The sequence below is a fragment of the Rhinatrema bivittatum genome, chromosome 3, assembly GCF_901001135.1.
Source record: "Rhinatrema bivittatum chromosome 3, aRhiBiv1.1, whole genome shotgun sequence".
In the NCBI taxonomy this organism is placed as follows: Eukaryota; Metazoa; Chordata; class Amphibia; order Gymnophiona; family Rhinatrematidae; genus Rhinatrema; species Rhinatrema bivittatum.
The window spans coordinates 330815876-330843439 of NC_042617.1; the positions used below are offsets into that span (position 1 = coordinate 330815876).

The 27564-nt window shown below is 48.5% G+C and overlaps 1 protein-coding gene across 1 annotated transcript in view; it reads left to right on the forward strand.

Moving 5' to 3' along the window:
- PREP (prolyl endopeptidase) overlaps nucleotides 1-27564 on the forward strand; it is a 488637-nt gene that overhangs the window by 26601 nt on the left and 434472 nt on the right. Inside the window, exon 6 of the mRNA XM_029595338.1 lies at nucleotides 3339-3460. Within this exon, the coding sequence (XP_029451198.1) occupies nucleotides 3339-3460 (122 nt within the window). The remainder of the gene's footprint in view (nucleotides 1-3338; nucleotides 3461-27564) is intronic.

Genomic DNA, 27564 nt, shown 5'->3' on the forward strand with positions numbered 1-27564 from the left:
CTTGTGTGACTCCATACCTGTGTCGCCACGGACCGCCTCGGTGGCTCAGATCCTATCTTTTCTTCAACAGGGACTGGACAAAGGTCTAGCCTACAACTTGCTGAGAGTGCAAGTCTTTGCCCTAGGCTCTCTACTTCATCAACGAGAGGGAACTTCCGATTCCTCAGGGGGGTGAAGCACGTGAAACCCCCGGTCCACGCTCTTTATCCTTCGTGGAGTCTCAATCTCGTTCTCCGAATCTTGGTCGGTCCACCCTTTGAACCCATACGTTCCGCGACCCTCAAGGATATCACTCTCAAAGATGGTTTTCCTGATAGCTATCTGTTCTGCCTGCAGAATCTCGGAGCTTCAAGCACTCTCGTGCAGAGAGCCCTACCTACGTTTTACGGATTCGGGAGTTTCCTTGCGCACTGTGCCTGCATTTCTGCCCAAGATGGTTTCCGAGTTCCACTTGAATCAGACGGTAGAGCTTCCGTCCTTTTCAGTGTACGCATCGGCGGATCTACTCAAGCTAGATGTCAAGCGTATCCTCATTCGCTATCTGGAAGTTACTAATGATTTTCGCTTGTCGGACCATCTTTTTGTTCTCTGGCATGGTCCGAGGAAGGGGGCCAAGGCGTCAAACTACCATTGCTCGCTGGCTGAAGAAGGCGATCTCGGTGGCCTACATTGGAGTGGGTCGACAGCCTCCAGCGGGTGTCAAGGCTCATTCTCTTTGAACTCAGACTGCTTCCTGGGCGGAGATGCAATTGGTCTCATTCCAGGAGATTTGTCGAGCCGCAACTTGGAAATCGTTACATACCTTTGCTCGTCATTATCGTCTACACATACAGTCACCTACTTTTGGCTCCTTTTGCTCTAGGGTCATTCGAGCAGGGCTTTCCGGGGCCCACCCTACGTAGGGAAGCTTTGGTACATCCCACTGTCTGGACTGATCCTGGTACGTACAGGGAAAAGAAAATTATTCCTTACCTACTAATTTTCATTCCTGTAGTACCAAGGATCAGTCCAGACGCCCTCCCTGACTGTTTTATTGGGTTTGGGATTGCCTCTCTGCTCAAATTGTTCTTAGTGCCTTTTTTCCTTTGGCTGGTTAATGGTTTATTCTGCAAGTTTGTTGTTTGACACTGTTTTGTGCCTTTTGCACACTGTTATTTGTTACTTAATTCTGTTGTTCTTGATCCATCCTGATTTTCCTCTTTGCTTTGATATACTCCATACTGAGGATTAGTAGAGGGTGCACTACCTTATAAGGAAGCATCCTTCAAAGTTCTATTTGACTCCATCTGCTGGAAGGGGGAGATAACCCACTGTCCGGGACTGATCCTTGTACTACAGGAACGAAAATTAGCAGGTAAGGAATAATTTTCTTTTCCCCTCCCTGTTGGTAAGGCGTAGGGAGGGAGTTGCTCAGATTGTTTAGGGTGTGTGGTGATACAATGGGCAGAAGGGCTGGGGCAAGAGATCCTTACCTGCCAACAACTGTTACCGGCATTTATGTGCCTCCTGCCCCTCCCTTTCTCTAGTACTTCAAGTATCAGTTACCTTTGAAAACTAGTGAAAAACCCTGAACTTGACTTTTTAATTTAAAAAGACTCTTTTGCCTGCTGCCTTAGCTACCCTGCCTTTTGTGGAGAGGGAAGGTGAAAAAAGCTGAACCTCTTCCCCCATCCCTACCCCAACACTGAATCTTCCCCGCAATAAGGATACCAATCAGTGTGCCGAAGGACTTGGATCTGGCTTGCTCTGGAAACTGGACTTTGTTTTGAAGCTCCACTTTTAAGTACAAAGCTTTGCCTTGGCTCAGCCCAGAAATGCTCTCCCAGTTACCGTGCGTTCCTTTGTACAATGAATTTCCCTGTTTTTATGCAGAGAGAGGAAACTTGTAGTTGCTCCTTTTCGGCTTTTTGCGTACGTTTTCTGAAGAGTTGCTCCATCAGGGCACGTCAAGTTTTAGCTAAGTGCTTTGCAAAGCCCGCCTACCTGCCTGCTTCCGGCACAGTTGGCTTTGCACATGTGAAGGACAGCTGGTGTATTTGAAGATCACTATTGTAAATGAACATTGTTATCACTTCCCGTAAGAGATATTGCTTTGATGTCGCTGTAGAGATTTCTTCCCTACAGCATCCTTAGAAGCTGGGTTCTCATTACTATGATACTACATTAAAATATTTTTACAAAGAACTCCTTTTTAAAACGAATGCTGTTTCCAAATTCACAACTTCCTATGGTAAATGATAATGTTCATTTCAAATAATGTTCTTAAAAATCCATGGAAGCCTCCTTTAAGACAGTCCACATTTTATGGTGAACCTTTTGGAAAGGCCACTGTCTTGATAGTCTGGCATGGAGACTCTTTTAATAAAATCTGTGGATTATTTAGCTGGCCCAGGCAGTGCCTTTTCAGCCCTCGCAGGCTGCTTCTCTAGGTTTTCTAAGTTCATATTATGCCCAGGCACCTGCTGCTCTCAGGCCCTGTGATGTCACAATATACCCAGGACTCCCTGCTGATGTCACAGTATACCCAGGACACCTTGCTGCTCTTGGGCCCTGTGATGTCACAATATATCCAGGATTCCCTACTGCTCTCAGGCTTGTGATGTCACAATATACCCAGGAATCCTGCTGCTCTCGGGCCCTGTGATGTCACAATATACCCAGGAATCCTGCTGCTCTCGGGCCCTGTGATGTCACAATATACCCAGGAATCCTGCTGCTCTCGGGCCCTGTGATGTCACAATATACCCAGAACTCCTTGCTGCTCTCAGGCCCTGTGATGTCACACTATACCCAGAACTCCTTGCTGCTCTCGGGCCCTGTGATGTCACACTATACCCAGAACTCCTTGCTGCTCTCGGGCCCTGTGATGTCACAATATACCCAGAACTCCTTGCTGCTCTCGGGCCCTGTGATGTCACAATATACCCAGAACTCCTTGCTGCTCTCGGGCCCTGTGATGTCACAATATACCCAGAACTCCTTGCTGCTCTCGGGCCCTGTGATGTCAAATATACCCAAGACCCCTGCTGCTCTCAGGCCCTATGATATCACAATATACCCAGGATGCCTTGCTGCTCTTAGAACATCCCACTTTTACCTGGATTCTCTGTTGTTTTTTGAAGCTAAGCAAATAGAAAAATTTTCCAAAAACTGGGCTAGTCTTTGACTTCTTTGAAAGTAGAACTTGCTCAGTTGTTGTAAATCAGATTTACAGAGGCTGGGGCCGTACCTTTTCTCATTTCGTCTCTGAGGAGATTGCTCAGGGCTCTGTGTTAGAAATCTAACTCTGCCTATTTAATGTAGTTTATATGTTGAAACAAATTTGTAATCCATTGTAGGTACTGAGACATCCACAAACCTGCATCAGAAGCTTTTCTACCATGTTCTGGGGACTGACCAAGCCAAAGACGTTCTGTGTGCCGAGTTTCCTGACCATCCCAAATGGATGGGTGGCGTAGAGGTGAGTTTTGGAAGCATGGGGCAATGTGTAGATTCTTCTATTGCTGGGCAATCTGATGGAAACACATTTCCCCAGAGACTTACACTTAGGACATCTGCCACATCTGCTTGCCCGCTCTCTAGGACTATGAAATAGTCTGGGCTAGATTCCTCCAGCGATAAATGGGGCTGATCTCTGTGAGTCTATGTGTTCCTGAGATATTGTCAAGGTTCATAACCTTTTGGGGCAGGAGAAAGGAAACCTCTCCCATCTTCAGATCTGGAGAGCCATGCTCCTGATCTGTCATCCACGCTTGATTGAAAAAACACATCAGTGCAGCTTTATGGCTTGGATTGGCAGCGAGTCTCATTCCTGGAGCTGTGTCCACCTGACATCCGTGAATCTCCCAAGCTGAAAATGCCAAGTGACTCAGCAGAAGGCAGCCTGCTCAGTGACTCCTGAGTGTCAAACCCACTTGGAATCTGCTTTAGTTCCCTGGTTTGCTGTGGTGCTTTGAGTCTTCATAGCACTGATTTTTTTTCCCTGTTAGTCAATCCTCCCCCCCATCTCTCTCATCCATCCTGGCAAGCACACACTTGGGTCTGTGGGACATGGACTGTGACTTGCTCCAGAAGCCCAGGGTTCAGGCCATGGTTTTTTTTCAGTACCTGGTACTTGTGACACTCACAGTGGGGGAGGGGGAGCTCGCTGTTTAGTGTTTTAATTTCATGTTTTTATAATGGCGTCCTGCCTGGGGCTCACACCTCCATCTTCCTAAATGTTAAAACCGGATTCTTTATCTTGATGTTTGTTTGACACCTCAGCCAATGTCTTTTTTTTTTGTACTGTGCATAAAGTAAATCTGCTAAACATGCATGATTTTGCTCCGTACATCTTCCTACCTCACTCTTTCTCTCTCTGCGTATGGTTTGAATGAATACATAGCTGCACATCAGTTTGCTTTTGTATCTTGGTTTCCTGAACATACCCAGATCAGTCCAGAAAAGTGGGTTGTGTATCTCTACCAGCAGGTGGAGTCAGAGAACAAATAGAACTTTGGGCACTTCTACATAACGAGAGTGCCACCTGCAGTCCTTCAGTATTTCTCTGACTCCAGCAGGTGGTACGGTGCATCTCCTGCAGTCTGTTTTTTTCAGGGTAGTTAGGAAATTTATTTTATTTTTCCTTCTCATTTGCTTCCTGAGGTGTTAGGCACCTTTGTGAGCCATCCCTCAGTGGAAACCGGGCATCCGGGGGGTTAGACACCCCTGGCTGTGTTTCGCCTGCTCTGTCCCGAGGTGTACAGGCCGGGGGCTCCTGGTCTTCCTAACCCCGAAGCTGCTTCCTCGACCCCTGTTAATGCAGGCTTCAGTAGTTAAATTGTTTAAAGTTAGTTTTAAAAAAAAAAGTCTCTTCAGTCTGAGGTAAGGAGTCGGCACCGGGGGAGTCTGCTGTGCAGCAGGCTGTGGGGACAGGTTTGAGCCTTCGCAGTTTCGTTTCCTTCTTCTCCCGGGCTCCTGGTTAATAGTGAAGGTAGGCAGTGTGTGTACCGGGTCCAGGCCGCGTTTTCAGCACCCAGGTGGTTGAACAGTGCAGTTCCTCGCGGAGGCCTTGTTTTTTTCTTTCTTTCTTTTTTTTTTTTCCCCGCGCTGCCGGCGGCACTCGCGCGGCTCTAGGTCTCGGGCCTATTTTTTTCTTCCCTCGGCTGCTCTGACCGCGTGGCTATGCGGCCCGGCATGGCACCGCGAAAATCGGCGGTCTACCACTCCTGTGGGGCGCGCGGGCAGAATTTGAACGCTGCATCGTTCTGCCCAGCTGCTCGGGTTTGGAAGGTCCGTTGGGGGGGGGGGGTGACTCGCGACACTGAGCAAGAAGAGGATTCCCCCCCTCTTGCTTTGGTCCCCATGGCAGTAGATCCGATGTTGGGGACTGGGGAATCGGCCCCGCAGAACCCTTCAGATGGGGAGGTAGACGCGGGACATTTTTCCCCAGAGTTTATCTTGTTGATGCATCAGGCCTTTTTGGCATGGAGACAGACTTCCTTAAAGAGACCCGGGTGCGCTGGGGATCCCGCTGAGCCCCCTCTGAAGCAGGGACGTCCTGCAGCCACCCAGCATCGCCCAGTGGTCCGCTCTCGGTCTGGAGAGGATGGTCGCGGGGATCCCCATTACTCAGGTTTTGGGGCAAGGGCGGCGCCGGTTCCGATTCTGGGGGTCGGATCTGCGCAGCTACCGGTTGCGGATCCGGACTAGAATCCTGATCCGGTGGACACGGATACGGATGATCCTGATGGGGATGATCTCCCTCCGGTGGAGGGTGATGATCCTACTGTTGTCCGCCTGTTTAAGCGAGATGAGTTTCGTCCGCTTATTCCCCAGGTACTGGATGCCCTCGGTCTTAAGGTTACTCAAGAGGATTCCGATAATGAAGGGGTTAATCCGGTTCTGGATGATATTTGGGGACCATCAACAGCTTTTCCACTGCCTAAGAAAGGCCGAAAGCTGGTGACCCACGAGTGGGATACTCCGGATGCGTGCTTAAAGGTGGGTAGGGTGATAGGAAAGCCCTACCCGCTGTCGTCAGAAGTGCTGGACCTGCTGAAGATTCCGAAAGTGGATGCGGCCGTCTCGGCGGTCACAAAGAAGACCACGATACCCGTGGCAGGTCATGCAGGACTGAAAGCTGGAGATCCTTTTGAAGTGGCCGCTTTGAGCCTTCGAGCGGCAGTCTGCGTGAGTCTTATGCAACGAGCGTGCCTGTGCTGGGTCCAAGAGGCAAGTACTAATGCGGCGGACGCCGACGGAGCGTTGCAGCTGGCCCATTTGGAAGCTGGAATTGCGTATGGAGCAGATGCGCTATATGACCTCGTTCGGACCTCAGCTCGGTCCATGGTGTCCGTGATGGCAGCTCGTTGCCTTCTCTGGTTACGGAATTGGGCAGCGGACCTCTCCTCAAAATCCCAACTTTGTAACCTTCCCTTCAAGGGCAAGCTTCTCTTTTGGGAGGAGTTGGATCAGTTGGTCAAGCTCCTCAGGGAGTCCAAAGGCCATAGGTTGCCAGAGGACAGAAGAGTGACCAAGAAAGTTTTTCCCCCTCAGGCTTGTTTTTGGGACACTCACCGTTTTCGATCTGGCAGATATTCCGCTCCAGCGGATCCTAAGTCGACACCGGGTCGCCAACAGTCCTTTTGCAGTGGCCGCCACTCTGGGAGGGACTCTGGACACCTCGGGGCGGTAGCAGTAAACCTGCCCAATGAAGTCATGAGCACCCATTCCATCATAAAAGCTGTCGGAAGCTTTTACGCGGAATGGGCAAGAATAACCTCGCATCGCTGGGTCTTGGAGGTGATCAGGGACGGTTACGCCCTGGAGTTTGCGCTTCCAGTCCGGGAAGTGTTCGTGGAGTCCCGTGTGCTCTCTCACGCCAAACGCGAGGCAGTATGGGATACCCTGCAGCGGCTGCTCGACCTCAGAGCCATTGTCCCGGTGTCAGAAGCGCAGCAAGGACGGGAACAGTACTCAATTTACTTCTTGGTCCAAAAAAAGGAGGGCACTTTTCGTCCCATCCTCGATCTGCAGAAACTGAACCATTGTCGCAGGGTCCCTCGTTTTCGTATGGAAACCCTACGGACTGTATTGGCGGCGGTTCGAAAGGGAGAATTTCTAGCGTCCCTGGATCTCACGGAGGCGTATCTTTATATTCTGATCTGGATGCATCATCAGCGGTTCCTGCGCTTCAAGGTCTTGGGTCAGCACTTCCAGTTTCGAGCCCTTCCGTTTGGCCTTGCCACAGCTCCTCGGACTTTCACTAAGGTTATGGTGGTGGTAGCGGCTTTCCTTCGCAAGAAGGGTATTCTGGTCCATCCTTACCTGGACGACTGGTTGATTCGCGCCAAGTCTGGGGAGGATTGCATACAGTCCGTCCACACAGTGATGGTCACCTTACAGTCACTCGGGTGGGTCATCAATGTGCAGAAAAGTCATTTGGAACCCATCCAGAAGCTGATTTACTTGGGAGCGCGATTCGATACATTACAAGGCAAGGTGTTTCTGGCGGAGGATCGTCTGCAGAAGTTGCAAGAACAGATTCATGTTCTCCTACGGAGCGAGCAGCCCACAGTGTGGCATCATCTGCAAGTCCTGGGCTCCATGGCTTCCACCTTGGATTTGGTGCCCTGGGCGTTCGCTCATTTGCGGCCGTTAAAACGTGTGCTCTTGTCGCGCTGGAGTCCGGTGTCGGAACAGTTCCATCTCCCAATGCCGCTACTTACCGAGTCCAGACTCAGTCTGTCGTGGTGGCTGTTGCTCGACAATCTGGAACGGGGAGTGGACTTGGATAATAATCTCCACCGATGCCAGTCTGTCCAGCTGGGGAGCAGTGTGTGCAGACAGAACCGCCCAAAGGCTCTGGTCTCCGACGGAGGGGTCTTGGTCCATCAATCGGCTCGAGACGAGAGCCATACGGCTGGCCTTACAGACGTTTCTCCCCTGGATACGGAACAGCATGGTTCGTGTGTTCTCAGACAATGCGACGACGGTAGCTTACATCAACCACCAAGGGGGCACAAGAAGTTCCTCGGTTGCGCTCGAGGCGCGCCTCCTGTTCGCCTGGGTGGAGCGCCATCTCCAGGGAATTGCAGCTTCTCACGTCGCAGGAGTGGAGAACGAGCAGGCCGATTTTCTCAGCAGACAACAGCTCGATCCCGGGGAATGGGAACTGTCTCACGACGTGTAGAACCTCATTTGCGCCTGGTGGGGTGTGCCGCAGTTGGATCTGATGGCAACCAGGGCGAACGTGAAGACGGACAGATTTTTCAGCCGTCAGCGAGAGCAGGGTTCAGTGGGTCTCGACGCACTGGTGTGTTCCTGGCCCACGGGAATTCTTCTGTACGCCTTTCCTCCATGGGCCCTCATCGGTCGACTTCTTCGTCGCATCGAACTCCATCCCGGCAGGGTGGTTCTGGTGGTTCCGGAGTGGCCGCATCGCCCGTGGTTTGCGGATCTGATTTGCCTGGCCCTAGAGGGTCCGTTGCAACTCGCTCATCTACCGCATCTTCTCCATCAGGGGCCCATAATTTCGGATGGGAAGATCACTTCTCGCTCGCGGCCTGGCTTTTGAGAGGCGACGTTTAAACTTGCAGGGTTATTCCGAGCAGGTTATTTCCACGCTCCTACAGGCTCGCTGTCCAGCCACGTCTATGGCTTATGTTCGTGTTTGGAAACTGTTTGAGGCATGGTGTCTCCAACGCTCCTGCAATCTGTTGACGGTGGGCGTCATCCGGGTGCTTGAATTTTTGCAGCAAGGACTCGCTAGGGGGTTAGCGTTTAATTCCCTTCGGGTTCAGGTGGCAGCGTTGGGCGCCTTGCGGGGTCGGTTGAATGGTGTGTCTCTAGCTGTCCATCCGGATATTGCTCGCTTTCTCAAAGGGGTTAAACATCTGTGTCCGCCTGTCCGGCCTTTATGTCCCGATTGGAGTTTGAATCTAGTTCTCCGGGCGCTGTGCGAAGCCCCCTTTGAGCCTCTGCGCAGGGCTTCATTGAAGGATCTGACTTTAAAAACAGTGTTTTTGGTGGCTATTTGCTCGGCCCGCCGGATTTTGGAATTGCAGGCATTGTTGTGCCGTGATCCCTTTCTTCGGATTTATGACGATAGAATTTCCCTGCGCATGGTTCCCTCGTTCCTTCCCAAAGTGGTTTCGGCCTTCCATGTCAATCAGGCGGTGGATCTTCCCAGGTTTCCGCACTGGACTCGGGATTCCTCTCAGGGCAGGGACCTTCATCTATTGGATGTCCGGCGTGTTTTGCTGCGCTACCTGGAGGTTACTAATAATTTCCAATGTTCGGATCACTTGTTTCTCCTGTTTGGGGGGCACAAACAGGGTGACAAGGCGTCTAAGGCGACCATCTCTCGTTGGATTAAGGAAGCCATCTGCTCCGCCTACATTTCCCGAGGGAGTCAAGTGCCATTGGGTCTCAGAGCACACTCAACCAGGGCACAAGCGACCTCTTGGGCGGAATGTCAACTCCTGTCTCCTCAGGAGATTTGTAGGGCGGCATTATCACTAAACATTATCGCTTGGATGTTAAAGCTGATGATGAATCGTCCTTTGGTGAGAGTGTATTGCGTGAGGGTCTTTCGGGTTCCCGCCTAGTGTAGGGTGGCTTGGGTACATCCCACTTTTCTGAACTGATCTGGGTATGTTCAGGAAATGAAAATTGGTTCTTTCCTGCTAATTTCCGTTCCTGTAATACCACAGATCAGTCCAGAGGCCCCCACCCCTTTCTTCAGATACCGAAAGACTGCATTGCCTTACAATTTGCTGGGGTTTTTTTTATTTATTACGGAGCTCCGTGTTGACAGAGTTACTTGATGGAGCAGTTTGAGTCTGTTGTTGAGGCCGCAAGTTGTTGTTTTTTAGTTTGGGTTTCAACCTCTGCCGCTAGTTAGTTCTGTTAGTGTGGGCTTGGGTACAGACCAAAACTGAGGGACTGCAGGTGGCACTCTCATTATGTAGCAGTGCCCAAAGTTCTAATTGTCCTCTGACTCCACCTGCTGGTAGGGATACACAACCCACTTTTCTGGACTGATCTGTGGTATTACAGGAATGAAAATTAGCAGGTAAGAACCAATTTTCATGTCTGCGTTGAAATGTAAAGAGAAGGGGCATAGACAAAATGCAGTGAGCATGCTTCGTCCAGAATTTGTCCGAAGTATCCTGAGGTAGAAGAATAAATGGTTCCTTCAGCTTTCTCTTTTCTTGTCAGTAGAGGGCATTGTGGGATGCGGATAGAGAGAGCAAGGTTTAATCACTGAGGCTCAAATTTGACCATTTGAGACTGAATTTCCAGCTGTAGCAAAAACTCGGAAGCCACTGTGGTAAAAATGAACTTCAAACACCATTAGCAGTTTCTCACAACAGTCTGCAGCTGCTGGTACTTAATGGTTTAGGGCCCACATTTTTAACTATTGCATTTTTCATCGACACATTTTCAAAAAGAATACAGAAAATATACTGTAGTTTACACAAGTTGGAAATAATTAAAAACTCATACTTGCCTAGGGAAATAGGGGAAATTGTCCTGAAATTATTTCTGATTTACAGTTTCATCGATTACTTTGAGGGATAGGGAATGGGCTTAGGGTAGTGTCACAAATGTTCCTTCCTTCCTTTGAAACCGACAAATGTCAGACTGTTTCAGATCCTGTGATCTTGCTGCTTGACAGTGACTTTCAGAAGACTGGATATTGACTTTGCCTCAGAAACTCATTACAGTTACACAGTGGTGGCCAACCTTTCACACATCAAGAGCCTCAAAACCAAAATTCACAGTGGCAGAGAACTGGGGAGATGAGGGTGTGTGTGTGTGTGTAGAAGCTGCCCTGCCCTGCTCTGCCCAAAAGAAAAGACCAACTTTCTAACCCTCTTCCTGGTCTTCACCAGTCTCTCTCCCTCTCAAAATCACCCACCAGTCTTTGTGTGTGTGTGTGTCTCTCTCTCCCACGAATATCAACCCCCACTCAGCCAGACCCCTTTCCCACCTCTTCCACCCTCTCAGCTGGCAAGTCAGTGCCCCCCACCCACAAACCAACTAGCCAGCCACATCACCTCGACAAGCCAGTGAAGTTACCGTCAGTCACCCCCCAGCCAGCTTGAATCTGCCACCCTTCCTCCTCAGCTAGCCTGCTGCCACTCTGGCCTCCATGCAAGGAGAGGTTAAAAAGTAGTATGCTGCCCCTTTAAGGGGTCTGGAGTAAGCAGCAGCCCTCCATTGTAGTTTTTGGGAGGAGACTCTCTGGAGCCTGCGGAGCTATTTGTATAATCCTTTCCCTGGTGGCCTGTGAGGTTCGAGGACCTCTGATTTTTGACAGGAGAGGAAAGTCTGCAGTGGTGACAGGAGATAGGCCATGGAGAAAAGGCCAGTGGCAGAGAGGGGAGCTGGTCCGGGATTGCGATCACCGTAATCTTGCTAGTAATAAACCAGTGGAGAGACAGGGCTCCTGCCAGGCTACCGGCTTCCCTTCAGCCATATAGACCACTAACATATTACCTCCTCTTCCTCTTGGCACACGCACACAATGATATCACCCCATTTCCCTTTAACAGTGCGGCCTGATCACTCCACTGCCGCTACAGCTGTTGGTGCTGGCGGCATTGAAAGAGCCGCATTTTCAGCGTTGGTGACCGCATGCAGCTTGTGAAATCCCAGTTGGCGATCCTTGCAGTATTGCATTGCTGTGCCCCCCATCCAAAAAATAAATTGTATTCAAGAACCTTTGAGTGGAGGAGTAGCTTAGTGGTTAGAGTTGCAGGCTACAAACCAGGGAAACCAAGGTTCAGATCCCACTGCGGCTCCTTGTGAACTTTGGCAAGTCACTTCACCCTCCATTGCTTCAGGTTCAAACCTTGGGCCCAGTTCACTAAACCTTATAAATCAGGGCCTTAGACTGTGAGCCCTTTGGAGGTAAGGAAAATAACCCTCAGTACCTGAATCTAATCCACTCTGAAGTGGCTGAAAGGCAGAAATAAAAAAAACAAAACTTGTGCAAGCTCTTAACCTTGGCAGGCCTTGGGGATCACCTTTCTGCCATTTAAGCAATGCTAAATATTGGGTGGTTCTCCGACTTCTCATTTCTTTACTGTTTAATGCAGTGGTGTCTCCTGTAGGCCAGTCCCGATATTTTCCTTCCTTCATCCCAAGTTTTCTATATTTCTTCTTCACTCTTTTTCAAGTTTTTAGTATATTCCTTGTGTAGGTCTGTCCCACCAAGGTCTGAGGCTGCCATGCTCCGTTCTCTGTTTCTCAGTACTCCCTAGGCCTCTGTCCTCCTCACTGCTGATCAGCCAATATCAGAACACACATTATTCCTAAAATTATTTTTCCTACGAATTTTGAGAAACATTGATATGAACGAATTGGTCAACTTAGCTAGAAGAGGTAGGAGATTATCAGATGCCTCACTCACTGGGCTACTGAATGGGCCAATTGGTATTTTTCTGCCATCATTACTACGGCTTCTGTCTGCTTATCCCAGGCTTTCTTGAATTCTGTTACTTTTTTTTTTGTCTCCACTACCTCCGCTGAAAGTAGTAGCCTAGTGGTCAGAGCAGCGGGCTGTGAAGCAGGAAAGCCAGGGTTCAGGATTCAAATCCTGCCTCTGCTTGTGACCAGTTTACCTTACCTTGCCTCGGTTACAAAATTAGGGGCCGATGCAATGCAGTGCACTCAGCCGAGCGCACTGTTTAACCCTCTGTCGGACGTGGGTTAAATAGGTGCTAATCCACCCCTAATGCAATAGGGGGATTAGTGCCTATTTAATGCACGTCCGCGGAGTGAATGAGTTAGCGCTCATCACATGCAAATGCATATGAATAAGGCTATTACTCATTCACTCCAAATGCAAAAAAATAAATGTGCGTCTCAGACGCACATTTATTGCTCCGATATTAATGCCTGCTGGAGCGTTAATAGCTGAGCACACTGAAAAAAAGTACAGAAAAGCGTTGGGTGACCAGTCTGGATTTCTCACCCTAAAAAAAGCTAAGTATATTCATATGAAAGTTTTTGTTTGGACTATTTTTAAGTGCATATAGTAAAAAAATCTTTGAAAAAAACAAAACAGTGGACATTGATACACAGTTTCCCATGATGATAGGGCTTCCCTGCAGAGTCCCTGGCAATTGTGGTGCAATTGTTTGAGGAACTGTGTATTTAAAAAAAAGTATATTCTGAGTTGTTCTTTGGATTGTTGATTAAATATGGGGCACGTTTGCTTTGAATCCTGGTTGTACGCTGTTCCAGTTTAATGTGCAAGAGGCAAGTATTTCTCCATGGAAAGGAAGTTCTAGAATGAGTGGTCGTGGGATGAGAATCCAGTGGAACATTCTCAAGAGTAGCATAAGGAAAGATTTCTTTATGGAAGGGTGGTGGTACACAGAATGGCCTTTCAGAGGAGGTAGTGGAGACAAAAACAGTAACAGAATTCAAGAAAGCCTGGGATAAGCACACAGGAACCGTAGTTGTAGAGTAACAGGAGCTCCTATGCGATCCCTGGTCAAAGCCAGAGATCAGATAGGAGCTGCGATATTGCCCTAGGTTGGGGGAATGGGCACACTAGGTGGGCCTTGCAGTTATCTGCCATCACGGTCTCTTTAACACCATTAAAATGAATGCACCGACTAGAAGGAAGAAGGGGCAAGAACAAGTAAATAATGGGATGGAATTCCATCTTAGATTAATAAATAGCTGTAGAAACTGGTAAAATGCCATCAGATCAGTTAGGCAGGCATTTGCTGCACGTCCCAGTGAGAGAGTCTGAATACCCATTAGCACTTCTGCTCTAGTAATGCCTGTTTCCATGTTTACAGTGGAAAGAGGCTGAACACCTGACTCCACAAGTAGTGTTCATTTCTTTCCAAGTATTTCATTTTCATAAATTCCTGGTAGACTTCAAAATAGCAGTACAATAAAACAGGATGGACTAAGGTGCTTTTCTGACCTGGAGCCAGCATTCCAGGAGAAAATGGTTCTTTGTGAGATCTTTAATTGATCAACATAAGAACTGTTAGAAGCATCTTCCTAGTCAGCCAGCCTGCCATACCAGACAAACACCTGGGTTTCTGCTCATCTACCAGCAGATGGAGACAGAGAATAACTAGTTTTCTGACATCACCTTGCCAGTGTTCTCTGTCTTCAGCAGATGGTAGGCAAACTTCCCTTGCAGTTCTTGATTCCGGTGTAGCCAAATGAAGAGAAATCTGAAGGAGGACATTAGCTGCTCTGGGGCCTCAGGCCTGTGGGAGTGTCCGTCCCTCAGTTGAGCATAGCCTGATTCCGGGGCCTTCCAGGTGGCATCAGATGGTGTTCCTGGACTGGGGCTTGACTGCCTTTATGCCTTTCTTTCTATCCTTGTCTCTTCTGGCCTTCTCCTTCCTCCTCAACCTTCTCCTCCCTTAGCCAACAAGTCTGGAGAAAAAAATTAAGGAAGGGAAAAAGAGGAAATGTGGTCGGCAAGAGCAGTTCTGGTTGAAATCCGGGAGCCAGAGACATAAGCCTGCTCATAAGGTGGATGGAAAAGCACTTGCAATTACACTCGGGGGTTCATATTGTAGGTGTGGAACATGTTCAAGTGGCATTCTAGATTCAGGAGAGTGGGCATTATCAGAAGTGACCTTATCTCTATTTGTATGCATATGGGGGACAATTCCGAGGTGAAATAATTTTTCGGTTGCAGGAAGAAGAACTTGGTGGGTCTGGATGTGCTGATGCAGTCTCTGCCTTGTCTTGGTGTCCTGTATGGTTTCCCTCCATGGTCCTTGGTGGGTCTGCAGAGAATAGTAGGGCTTTGGGAATGGGTGACTATTGTTGGAACCAAATGTGGATCTGATGAAGGTTTCAGAGAGAGGGATCTCTACAGCCGTCTAAAGTCAGGGGTCTGTTGTCATGGGGGGAACAGTGGTTCTCGAGGATCCATCTCCATTTTGTCTTATTGTTTGGCCCTTGAGAATGCGTGCTTGACTAAGAGAGGCTATCCTGATAGTGTGGTGCCCACTCCTTTACAAACCTGGCTTATGTTAGGTTGTGGAGGATTTTGAGGCGTGGTGGGTTGAGAGAGAGATTTCTTCTGCTAAAGTGTTGATTGGTACAATTTTGATCTTTATGTAAGAGGGCCTGGAGAAAGGTCTGACATTAAATTCTCTCAGGTTCAGTTTGTGCTCTTGCCTGCTTTAGGGGTCATCTTTAGGGCAAGTCCCTGGCAGCTCACATGGCCATGCTACGTTTCCTAAGGAGAGTCAAAACATATACTTTCTCCCAGGAGGGAAGCAGTTGCCTCTCTGAACCTCAGTTTGGTCTTAAGATCCATGGCCATTTCCTCCATTTGAGCCTTTTAAAAGGGCTTTAAGATGCGACTCTTAAGGCACTCTTTCTTGTAGTGGTCTGTTTGGGGAGGTAAATTTCTGAGCTGTAGGCCCTTTCCTGTAGAGAACATTTTTTTGAGGTTCTCTGAGTAGGTGGTGTCAATTCACATTTTCTTCCTTCCTTCTAAAGATGATATTGCAATTTTCATCTTAATTGGATGGTGTCCTTCCTTTCTTCCTTCAAGAGGGAATCTGTCTCTGAGGGCTATGAGGCACTCCCCGGTTAAGTGTTCTCCTGTGTTATTTGAAGGTGACCAATCCCTTTAGTAGTCTGGATCATCTTTTTGTTTCAGGGATAATGGCAAGATGGCCTCTAAGACTTCCATAGCCTGTTTGATTAAGGAGGCGATTGGTTCAGCATATGTTGCTAAGCATTTGCCATTGCCCAGGAGTTCTCAGGCGCATTCAACAAGGGCACAGGCCCCATTGTGGGCAGAGCTTAGTTTGGTGTCCTCAGTGGAGATTTGTCAGGTCGCTACTTTGGTTTCCTTGCATTCCTTTACAAAACATTACTGTTTGAATGTTCAAGCCAGGGAGAATCCAACATTTGGCTCGGGTGTTTTGAGAGCAGGGCTGGCAGTTTCCTACCCAGTCTAAGGGTCTCGACTGGACTGGCTGGATGAAGAGGAAAGGGAAATTCAGCCTTGCTTGCTAATTCCTTGAGTCCAGCCAAACTAGTGTATGTGTGTGTGTGTGTAACTTCAGTTTCTGTAGAGTTATGTTTGGCCTCAAGTTGGGCTGGTTCAACAGCAAAGCAGGCAATCATTCAAGGATTAAAATCCAATTTATAATTAACCTGCTATATTGTCCTAAGGAAACAGACTTAGTATCACAACATGATTATTTGCTGCTTAAACATAAAGTCATGCGGCTGCCCTGCAATGGAATTTAGATGTACAGAAATAAAGGGTAAAAGCCAAGCATAGTATTGTTTTATTGGATTAACTTTACATATTTCTTGACTAGCTGATTTGGGACGTAAGGAGGGGAGTGCCAGCTCTCGCAAGCTAGGCAAGAAATATGGTAGGTTAGTCCAGTAAAAAAATACTGCCTTATTTTATTTGTTCTTTGCTTTAGAAAGGGAAATAGGTAGCCAACATACAAATGTGCTTCTCCTGTGAGATATTTAGTTGCTTTCTATTGGGCAGATACAGTACAGTGCGCTCAGGTTTGGACGCGCATTTTCGAAGCGCTACCCCCTTATACAGTACGCTTAACCCCTTATTATACAGTAAGGGGTAATAGCACGTCAAAAACGCACGTCTAACACCCCCCCCCCCCCCCCGAAACTAATAGCGCCCGCAACATGCAGATGCATGTTGATGGCCCTATTAGTTATTCCCGCGCGATACAGAAAGTAAAATGTGCAGCCAAGCCGCACATTTTACTTTCAGAAATTAACGCCTGCCAGCACTGGGAAAGTATACAGAAAAGCAGAAAAAAACGCGTTTCCTAGCATGTAGCAGATGGACTCAGGACCAATGGGAATAGTGTACTCCTGATAGCAGTTGGAGACGGATCAGATTTCAATCTGACGTCAGTCCTTAGTACATATACCCCTGCAAGAAGTGGTGCTCTTCAGTATTTTCCGTCTCCATAGCAGTTCAGGACTCTATGCACACTCGCACAGCGTTAGAGTAATTTACCAAAGAAACCCAAAACAAGAAGAAATCTTACCTCTACAAACGAGCCCCGCTCTCCTGTGGTGACACCTTTTGGGTCCCTCCCCAGTTGAGAATTCCCGAGGTGATTTCCGCAATCCCTCAGAGGTAAGCCTCGGTCCGGCAGCCGACCCTCGGTGTGGACTTAGCCCCCGGCAACGGGTGAGGCTGAGAGGCAGCGGGTGCAACTTCGAGCGCGGCGGTGAAGGTATTTTCCCTCTCCCCCCACAGTCGGAGACCACCTGGAACGAGACCAGGAAACGCCGAGACAAGGTAAGGTAGAAAACTTCTTTAAAGTCTCCGAAGTTCGAAGAGTCGCACAGGTCGCCAACCGGTGCCAGTGCCACCGGGTTGATCAGCCCTAGCAGGGCTAGGCCCCAGTCAGATTCGAGGGTCCTCCCAAGTGGAGACCCTCTGAGGTGGTCGCCATACTGGCCGCGTGGTCGCTGCCGTCATATTGACCTGTTCGCCGCCCTGTCCACCATCCCGACCCGTACGCACAGATGCAAGCCGTGCACACAAATCTTTTGTCTGCACATCGATGGACATAAATACCGTGCGCATAGCGACGCCCAAAATCACATGCTTACTGTGCCGGGCGCATAAGTTTGGCCTGTGCATACAGTGGCGCATGCATCTTATTGAGGACAACCTCGACACACCGGAGCGCATAACTAAGTCGCCCGGTGCCTGTAATTTTTACGCACACAAGCCATGGCACCACCGGAGAAGAAGCTGAAGGCCTCTGCCCAGCATGCCACATTAGAGCTGCACAACATGAAGAGGCCACAGCCCTGTGTATACAGTGCGAGGAGGCCCTGGGAGATTCAGCCCAAGGCCCTCCCCAGTCGATACCGGGATCCAGCTCCTCGGATAGTACGCCGGACCTCGCAACTCCCAGCGGGAGCCTCCCTCAAACGGGGCTCCCCAGGGACACAGCGCCTCTCAATTTAGACCCAGTATCTATCTCCTGGGTGGAATTCTTCAAGGGCCTGCATGCATTTGTCCACATGCAGCCGGTGCCCCAGATAACACGGCCACAGCCTTCCCCAGAGAACCCCAACATCCTAGGACGCTCTAGGCCCAGAGAAGTGCTTCCTCCGCTCAGAAGCTCCACCTTCAGGGACATGGACAACTCTGACGAGGATTCAGAACCCCTGGAGGAAGGAGAATTCCCCCCAGGGACCGAACCCCACCAAACCATGAGACGTTTCTTCTCCAAGGATGAGCTTTCAGCCCTGGTCACACACAGCTTGAAAGAGCTCGCTGTCCCGGCACAAGTGCCTCGGGGGAACCTAAGACGAACCCCCTCCTAGAGGGACTCCGTCAGATCTCCCACCGTTTTCCGCTGTTACAAGCCGTCCAGCAGCTAATTGATCTGGAATGAGAAGCCCTGGAGACCACGTTCAAAGGGGGGCGGGCCTTGGCAGCCATGTACTCCCTGGACCCCATTGCCAGAGATCTCCTGGCATGCCCGACAGTGGATGCCATGGTCTGCTCGATCTCGAAGCGCACTACCATCCCAGTCGAGGGAGGAGCAGCACTCGAGAATGCCCAAGATAGATGTCTGGAATCCATCCTCAAACATACTTTTGACGTCTCCGCTATGTCTCTACAGATCACGGCCTGCTGTGCCATGGTGACACGTGCCTGCTTATCACAGACCAGGAACAACACCCCCGGTGAAGCCCTGGAACCAGCAGTATCATTCCTCACGGATGCCACCTCTGATCTGGTGCACACTGTGGCTAGAGGCGTGTCATCTGCCGTGGTGGACAGAAGACAACTCTGGCTCTGAAGCTGGTTGGCCGACGCGTCGTCCAAAACAAGACTCACGAGGATGCCCCTTCAAGGGAACTCTCCTGTTTGGAAGCGAACTGGAGAAGCTAGCCAACAAATGGGGCGATTCCCCACTACCACGGCTACCGGAGGACAGGAATAAGAGAAACCAGCGACCCTTCCCCCGAACATCTAGGGGCAGAGGATCACAGCACTTCAGTCCATACAGAAGCACATATCAAGCGTCTTGTCCCACAGGCAAGGGCCAGTCCTTTCGGAACAAGCACAACAAAAAGGGAGCCGGCTTGGGTCCAGGTCCCAGCCGCACCACTCAATGAAAATCAGCTGACCCGTCCAAGGGAAGAAGCCATAGGGGGCAGACTACCAAAGATGGGTCGAGATAACTTCGGACAAATGGGTCCTAGCCATCATTCTAGAGGGATATTATCTGGAAGCTACACTGATCAAATTACTCGCCTTAGAGGCTATAACACCGGTGCCCTCACAATAAATAAATACTGGGCACTATTCCATCTATTTTATCGTTCCCAAGAAAGAGGGTACATTCCAGCCCATCCTGGATCTCATGTCTGTCAAACGCCACCTGACGATCCCTCGCTTCTGCATGGAAACCCTACGCTCAGTCATAAGGGCGATACAACCGGGAGAATTCCTTACATCCCTGGATCTGTCGGAAGCCTACCTGCACATTCTGGTCCATCAAGAGCATCAACGTTTTCTACGCTTCATGATCCTGGACCATCACTACCAGTTCTGGGCCACTACCATTCGGGTTAGCCACAGCGCCCCGGACGTTCACCAAAATCATGGTGGTAGTGGCGGCGACACCAAGGAAGGAAGGAATCCTCGTACACCCATATCTGGACAATTGGCTGATCAGGGCAAAGTCCCTAGAGGAAAGTCACCCGGCGACCAACAGAGTCAAAACTCTACTGGAAAGCCTCGGGTGGGTGGTCAACACAAACGAGCTGTTTGCAGCCCTCCCAATCCTTAGAATACCTGTGAGTTCGGTTGACACCAAACAAGACAAAGTCATCCTGAAACCGACAAGGAGATCAAAACTGATGACCCAGTTGCGAACCCTGTTGAGCGAGCTTCACCCCACAGCATGGGACTACCTCCAAGTCCTCGGCCTCATGGCATCCACATGGAAGTAGTGCCATGGTCAAGAGCTCACATGAGACCCCTACAGCGCTCTCTACTGTCATGATGGAGCCCGCTGTCCCAGAACTACACCGTTCGTCTCCAGCTCCCAGACAGTGTTCAAACCCAGCTACGATGGTGGCTACAAGAAGGCCATCTGAGTAAGGGAGTGAGGCTATCCTCACCAACCTGGATCCTGCTCACCACGGACGCCAGCCTACAAGGATGGGGAACACACTGCTAGGAGCTGACCACCCAGGGACAATGGAACAAAGAAGAGACGGGATGGAACATCCAACCGACTAGCAGCACGGGCAGTCAGACTAGCCTGCCTACGGTTCAGTCACAGACTCCGGGACAAATCAGTCAGTCATGTCTGACATCGCCACGACAATGGCCTACATCAACCGTCAGGGAGGAACTAGGAGCCAACAGGTGTCTCTGGAAATAGACCCCCTAATGACATGGGTGGAAGCAAACTTTCGAGAGATCTCGGCCACCCACATCGTGGGGAAAGACAACGTCGCTGCGGATTACCTCAGTAGAGAAAGTCTAGACCCAGGAGAATGGAGACTGTCGACCACAGCCTTCCAGTTGATAGTAAACCGTTGGGGAACACCAACCATGGACCTCCTGGCAAACCGGTCCAATGCCCAACTGCCCAACTTCTTCAGCCGAAGACGGGAACCTCAGTCCCAGGGGACCGATGCCCGGGTACAGGCCTGGTCACAGGAAACCCTAATATACGCCTTTCCGCCGTGGCCCCTATTGGGCGGAATCATCCGCAAGATAGAACACCACAAGGGGACCAGTACTTCTAGTGGCCCCGGACTGGCCAAGAACGCCGTGGTACGCAGACATGCGAAGGCTACTGACAGAGAGCCCTCTCCCTCTACCTCCACACAGGGATCTGCTCCAACAAGGGCCGATTCTCCACGAAGACCCAACTCGATTCTCTCTTACGGTCTGGCCATTGAGAGGACTCACCTGAGGAAGAGTGGATACTCGGGGGCTGTAATTGACACCCTGCTCCGAGCACGCAAGTTCTCCACATCTCTAACATACATAAGGATTTGGAGAGTATTCAAAGCCTGGTGTGAGGAACGCGACATCATCCCACGGTCAATCAAAATTCCCACGATTTTGGAATTCCTGCAGAAGGGGTTGTCTCTCAACTCCATCAAGGTTCAGGTGCCCGCATTGTCATGCTACTGAACCAAGAGTGAGGGCGGCAGCCTAGCCTCTCACCCGGACATCTCCTGCTTTCTGAAAGGAGTCAAGCAGATCCGACCACCCCTTAAGTGGCCGGTGCCTCTATGGAACCTCAACCTTGTCCTAGACTTCTTAGCAGGAGCCTCCTTCAGATCTCTCCGTGGCCTGTCCCTGCGACTACTAACATTGAAGATGGCCTTCCTGGTGGCAGTCTGTTCGGCCCGTCGTATCTCCGAGCTCCAAGCACTGTCCTGTCGGGAGCCGTTCTTCAGGCTCATTCCGGGAGCCATTCAGTTACGCACGGTCCCGTCTTTCCTCCCCAAAGTGGTTTCTCACTTCCATCTCAACCAAACCATCTCGCTACCATCACCAGATGAGCATAAGAACTCGGATGAATCTTGCCATCTGCGCCACCTCAACGTCAGCAGAGTCCTAGTCCGATACCAGGAAAGGTCGGAATCCGTATAAAAGATAGACCGTCTGTTCGTCCTTCGCAGCGGGAAGAAGCAAGGTGAAGCGGCCTCGCGGGCAACCATAGCCTGCGGGATCAAAGTAGTTATCAAGGCAGCCTACGTAGAAGCAGGCAAGCCACCACCTTAACAAGTCAAGGCCCATTCTACTAGAGCCCAGGCAGTGTCCTGGGCAGAAACCAAGATACTGTCACCCGCCGAGATCTGTTGGGCGGCGACATGGTCTTCCATTCACACCTTCTCTAGGTTCTACCGCCTGGATGCTCAGGCTCGAGTGGACACAGCGTTCGCAAGGACAGTACTAAGTGGGCCATGGACAGCCTCCCACCCGCTTCGGGAGTAGCTTTTGTACATCCCATTGGTCCTGATTCCATCTGCTACACGCTAGGAAATGGAGAAATTACTTTCCTGATTATTTCGTTTTCCTTAGTGTAGACAGATGGACTCAGCATCCCACCCACGGCTGCAGTCAATAATGGAATTCTCTGGTAACATTCCCGAGAGCAAGATAATCACAGGTAAACCTAGCTTTCCTCCAATTAGGACACTCATCCTACCGGGTATCGATGTTTCTTGGTTGAGGGCACTGGTGGTCTCCAGCTGTAACCAACTCAACCAGTTCAAATTAATCAAGTTATCCAAGTTATTCAGTCACACATATATCCACAATTGCTTTTTGAGGAGAATACTGAAGAGCAGCACTTCCTGCAGGGGTATATATACTAGGGCTAACGTCAGATTGAAATCTGATCCATCTCCAACTGCTATCAGGAGTACACTATACCCACTGGTCCTGAGTCCATCTGTCTACTCTAAGGAAAACAAAATTATCAGGTAAGTAATTTCTCCATTTCTGTACACCCTCCGACTTCCAAAAATAAAAAAAAATCAAAAATCAAAAAAAAAAAGTTTATCGGCTGCCGGCCTGCGGGTTGAAAGATGGACGCTCAATTATGCCGGCGTCCGTTTTCTGAACCCGTGGCTGTCAACAGGTTTGAGAACCGACGCCGGTAAAATTGAGTCGGCTGTCAAACCCGCTGACAGCCGCCACTCCTGTCAAAAAGGAGGCGCTAGGGACGCGCTAGTGTCCCTAGCACATCTTTTTACCGTGGGCCCTCATTTGCATATTCTTCACCCCTGAATCGCATTCACAGGAGAGTGGCCTGTGCGCGCGTCGGGAGAGCGGGCGCTCGCCAGTTCTCCCGCACTTTTTTCTGTATCGGCCTGTATGTTTGTGTCTCTCCTTGCTGCAAGCAGATCAGATGCACATCGCCCACACCAGTGAATGACTTGATTGCTGTGACTGCTTTACTTCGCTGCCTAGTGCCTGGCATGACACATTTGTTTATCTCAGCGCCGGCTTTGAAATGCATTGCGTTATTAAAAATATACACATCTTTGCATTGTTAGAAATATTTTCCGTAACTTCCACTCAGCCAGTCTCCCCCCCCCCCCCCTTCCTTAAGTGGTGGCTCAATCCTCTGCTTTCACTCATGGCTGAAGTGTTTGTCTCTCTGAGCTGCTGCCGTACTGTGAAGGTATTGAGAACAGATCTGTACTGAGCTTTGTCTTGCTGGGATAAACAGTGCTGGGCTGTCATGTGCTGCTGTTCAGAAACCGCCTCCTGTCGCCAGCTGGCCGTGCCGGTGACAGGAACATTTTGATGTCATCAGAAGGCGAAATTGTGGGTCCTGTGCCCTGCTTCCGTGCCTGTGTTGAGATATTCTTATCTTGCCTGTCCTTCTGTTAAAGAAGGTGTTGGTGAGTAAGCTGCTGGTCGGAACTGAGCTGGCTCTTTAAGAGATTTCCGAATCGTGATAGAGGTTATGAAATATATTTTTCTGGAGACTAAAATGCTCCATAAGTAGCACTGTGGACCCTCTTGTTGGATGCAAGGCGGGGCAGTATCTTCATGTCATGTTAAATAACCTTACATTCTATCGGCTTTCGCATAATCGTCATGAAAAATTCATAATGAGCCCGGCCCTCTGCTGTAGCAGAGCAAGAATAAAGCCCTTTGCCCTCCTTAGAAATGGACATTGAGTGTAAATAACAAATGCTGTCCTAGGAAGGATGGCTTTTTTTTTTTTGTTTTTTTGTTCTTTTTAGCAATCTGTTGTTTTTACAGATGATTAATAATTGTACTTCTGCTGAAGGATTATTGTATAAACACACTCTGGAATTGTTACTTAAAATACCTATGGCTTTTATGTTCCAATAGCTTTGGCAAAAAAACCTGGTTGTAAAGAGACATTTTGATCGGATGAGTCAGCATGCTGTTTTTCTGAGCGCTGACACACATGCTTTGGTTTCCAGTCATAAGGAAGAGAACTCTGCTACCAGCGTTCTCTTCTGTCGGGATGACGTGGCACCCCCACAGCCACGTCCACGTGCACTGCGGACTCTAGTTCCCTTGGAGCTAATTGATCGCATCAGTCTTTATTTGGGTCAGCATCCCATGAGCCAGGGTAACTTATGCTAACAGAATCGTAGAAGGCGACTTGGGAGGTTGTCTTGTCCATCCCTCCGCCGCTTTCCAGCTCAAGGCAGCTCCTCCTGTTCCTGAACTATCCCAGGCATGCTTTTCTGACATGCTCTGAAAACCTTCCACTAGTGGAGGTGCCACCATTTCCTCCTCTGTAATTTCTTCCAGAGCTCTCACAGTTGGAGTGTTTTATTTTCCTAGGTATCCTTGCAGCTAGGCCCAGCATTTAACTAAGGTGGGATAGCATTGTCAACCACAGTCTTTTCATGTTATTAACTAGTAATCCAGTTATTCTGTCCACTAAGGATGCATCCAAGCTGCCAGCCACAGAATATGACTGCTTGTAAGCTATCTCTTCTTATCCTGGCACCCACTTTTCCCATGACTAACCGCAAAATGCTGAAACAATCTAAATAACCAGCAGTATCAGTGTGGCCATTTCCTGGTCATCCATCATCCTACGTTCCCTGCATAGGAACCCTTGGGTCTTTCACATGGCCGTTTAACACTAAGCATGGTTGGTGGGATGCATTTCAATTTTGCTAGCAATCTGGTTTGAACTCCCTTTAAAAGGGGTGTATGTGTGCATATACTGAACACATAGTAAGAAAAGCAAAGAAGAGCCGATTAGCATAAGCTGCCTGAAACCTGTGAGCAATAATGAGAATTACTGAGGCTTCTACCTTATCTACTCTCCCAAGTTTCAAACTTTGATAATTCAGTCCCATTTTGAATCTTTAAATGAAAGCCCAATGACATTTTTTGCTTGTTGAGTACCGTGAAATCTGCAGCCAATAGGAGGTCAGGGTTTGAATCTTTTGCTATGGGATGGTGCAAGTGTAATCTTGGCTTTCATATGCTAAACCTTATTATTTTTTTTGTAAAGGAGCATGAGGCTTTATAATACAGTTTCAGGTATTTGGAAAGCCCTTTATGTGGAGCTAGTTTTATATTTTGGGCAAAAATAGTGCAGAGTAAGTGCAAGTCATTTTTCTTGTTTGATTTGGAAATAACACAATATTATATCCAGGAATGTAATTTCTTGCAATTTCTGGAAGAGAATGACTTCTGTAAAAAAAAAAAAAAAAATTGTACAAGCTACATCATCTGCATAAAGCAAGGTGAAACCTTTGGCCAGTCTCTCAGTACTTTTTCCATGCTTTTCTAGAGTAGCAGGAAATGTGTCCCTTGGGCAACAAATTAATTTTTCTTTTGTCACTGTGCAAGTAAAGGAATCCTTATTTTGTTCTCCTTATGCCTGTTAAAGAAGCAATATTCAAACTCCTCGTTTCTGCTAATCCCATGGGGAGTTTTACTTTGATTATTGCCCCATGGAGAAGTACCATACAAATTTGTGATCTTTTTGTGTGCATGCACTTTTTCAATTCAAAAATACGTGGGCAGTTTTGATTATTCAGAACTACTGACCAATCCCCTCCACAGAAACATCTCCAAAAGTGGGTAAAAAAACCTCTTTGGACGGTTTACCCGTGGACACGGCTTTGGTTATTGTCCTTCTCTGTGCGTTAAAACAGTTTTAGTATTCTAATTTCAAAAGCAGTAGAGAAGTATCCATGAAACCGAATCCTGTCGTCATATCCCATGAGTCTATTGGGTAGCGATACATTAGGTGAGGAAGATGTTTATGTAAATTGCATAATGCTTACGCTACAAAGTACATGCATTAGTGGATTTGTGACCAGGCTATGAGATCCCTGATGTTAAATCAGAGAGCTGCACGCATGCAGGCCTGGAATCCTGAAGCCGAGCTGCAGTTGTGGATCGTGGGTCAAGGAGCGTTTATTCCAAGGTACCACAATTTGTCATGACGCCATGAACTCCTTATAGTGACTAAGATGAATCTCAGCTGGCATTCTGCCAGTTCTCTCTGTGCTGGGAATTCCCGCTTCAGATGAAATGTCGAGCTTTATCAGCTTGTCTCTAGTTTCAGTCCAGGAATTCAGAGGAACCCTGATTAGATGTCCTAGGGAGAAATATTGTCACGGTATTCCAGATTGCCCTTGTCACAGAACAAGTGGTAATGGCATTCAGATCTCACAGATGAAAGAGGAGATGTCAGTTATAAAATTCAAAAGATGTTGCTTATGATGATGCAGAGGTTTTTGTAAGCAAAGATAAGGTCCCTGTATATTACTGTGCTTTCAGATTTGTAAGTGTGGTTAAAATACAGTATTTTCTTTAACAGGCAAAACTGTTAAATCCATAAAAATATAACACCATATCAATAGGCAGGACTTGCAGGATACCTCATAAAGAGCACTATAGTAGCAAAAATGTCACCGAGGCTGGTGGCACTTTATAGACTAACAAATGTATTGATGCATAAGCTTTTGAGGTCAACATCATAGTTAGATGATTTTATTAAGCTAACATATGTTTGAAGATGTGAACTGTCTGGATGACTGTTTTCCCATACAGGAGAAAAGAAGACAGATTATGAACTGGGATGGATTTAGATGTCTGTTACAAGAATTAACAGACACCCTATAAAGGTGCTAAACTCATTTTGGAGAGGTGCCAACTACATGTGAAATTTGCAAGTTCAGAGCTGCAAGAATCCTGCCCGAGAAAAGTCAACAAGTGGCCATGCGTTCCTAATGAAAAGAATTCTCCTCTGCGTTGAGGCACGTCCGTGGGGTTTTCCCTCTTGAAAATGTGGGCAGTGTGCGAACCTGCAGCTACGTTTGTACCCGTGAACTTTGCCCCTGCCTGAAAGTGCATGCGGTGATTTGAAAATGCAGCTGCTATTACCGCTTCCCCTCCCCACTTCTTACGCAGGTTGGCAGCACGTGTACATGTAGCCGTGTTGTGCCTGCACATCAACCTTTCAGTAAAGCCCCCCTGAGGACCTGGGGGTTTGGAATGCCTGGTGGTGGGTGAAACTGAGCAGACGTTCAGAAAGTGGATGAACCTTTGTGGCTTGAGGAGTAGAAGAAACCCACAGCAGGAGGGTTAGGGACACCATGTGGGAGATGGGTGGGGCAGGCATGTGGTGCAAAGATTTGTCATGTTACCCAACATGAAAACATCTTCCAGCTGTTAGCTAATCAGTATGAAACTTAAATAATATTCCTTTTATTTAAACAATGAATAATTCACAGCTTCTTTGATCCTTAGTCACAGCTATAAATTGTGCAGCCTAGCACCTGTTTAGTACTTTTTCAACACAGCATTTTAACAGTTTTGTATTTTCTTTTTAATACTTTTTAGCGAGTGTGTAAATGAAGTGCAGTGAATTCACAGTATGCCCTGTTCTCTATGTAAAGAACTTCAGTTTCACTTGCAGTGTATTGTCTGTATCTTAAAACACTTATTCCATCTTATCCTGCTACACCAATCCAGCCATTACAAATGGGTTATTTTCACCTACCAGCAGAGCAGATGGAGGCAGCAACACTGTTTTCCTTTGTGATATC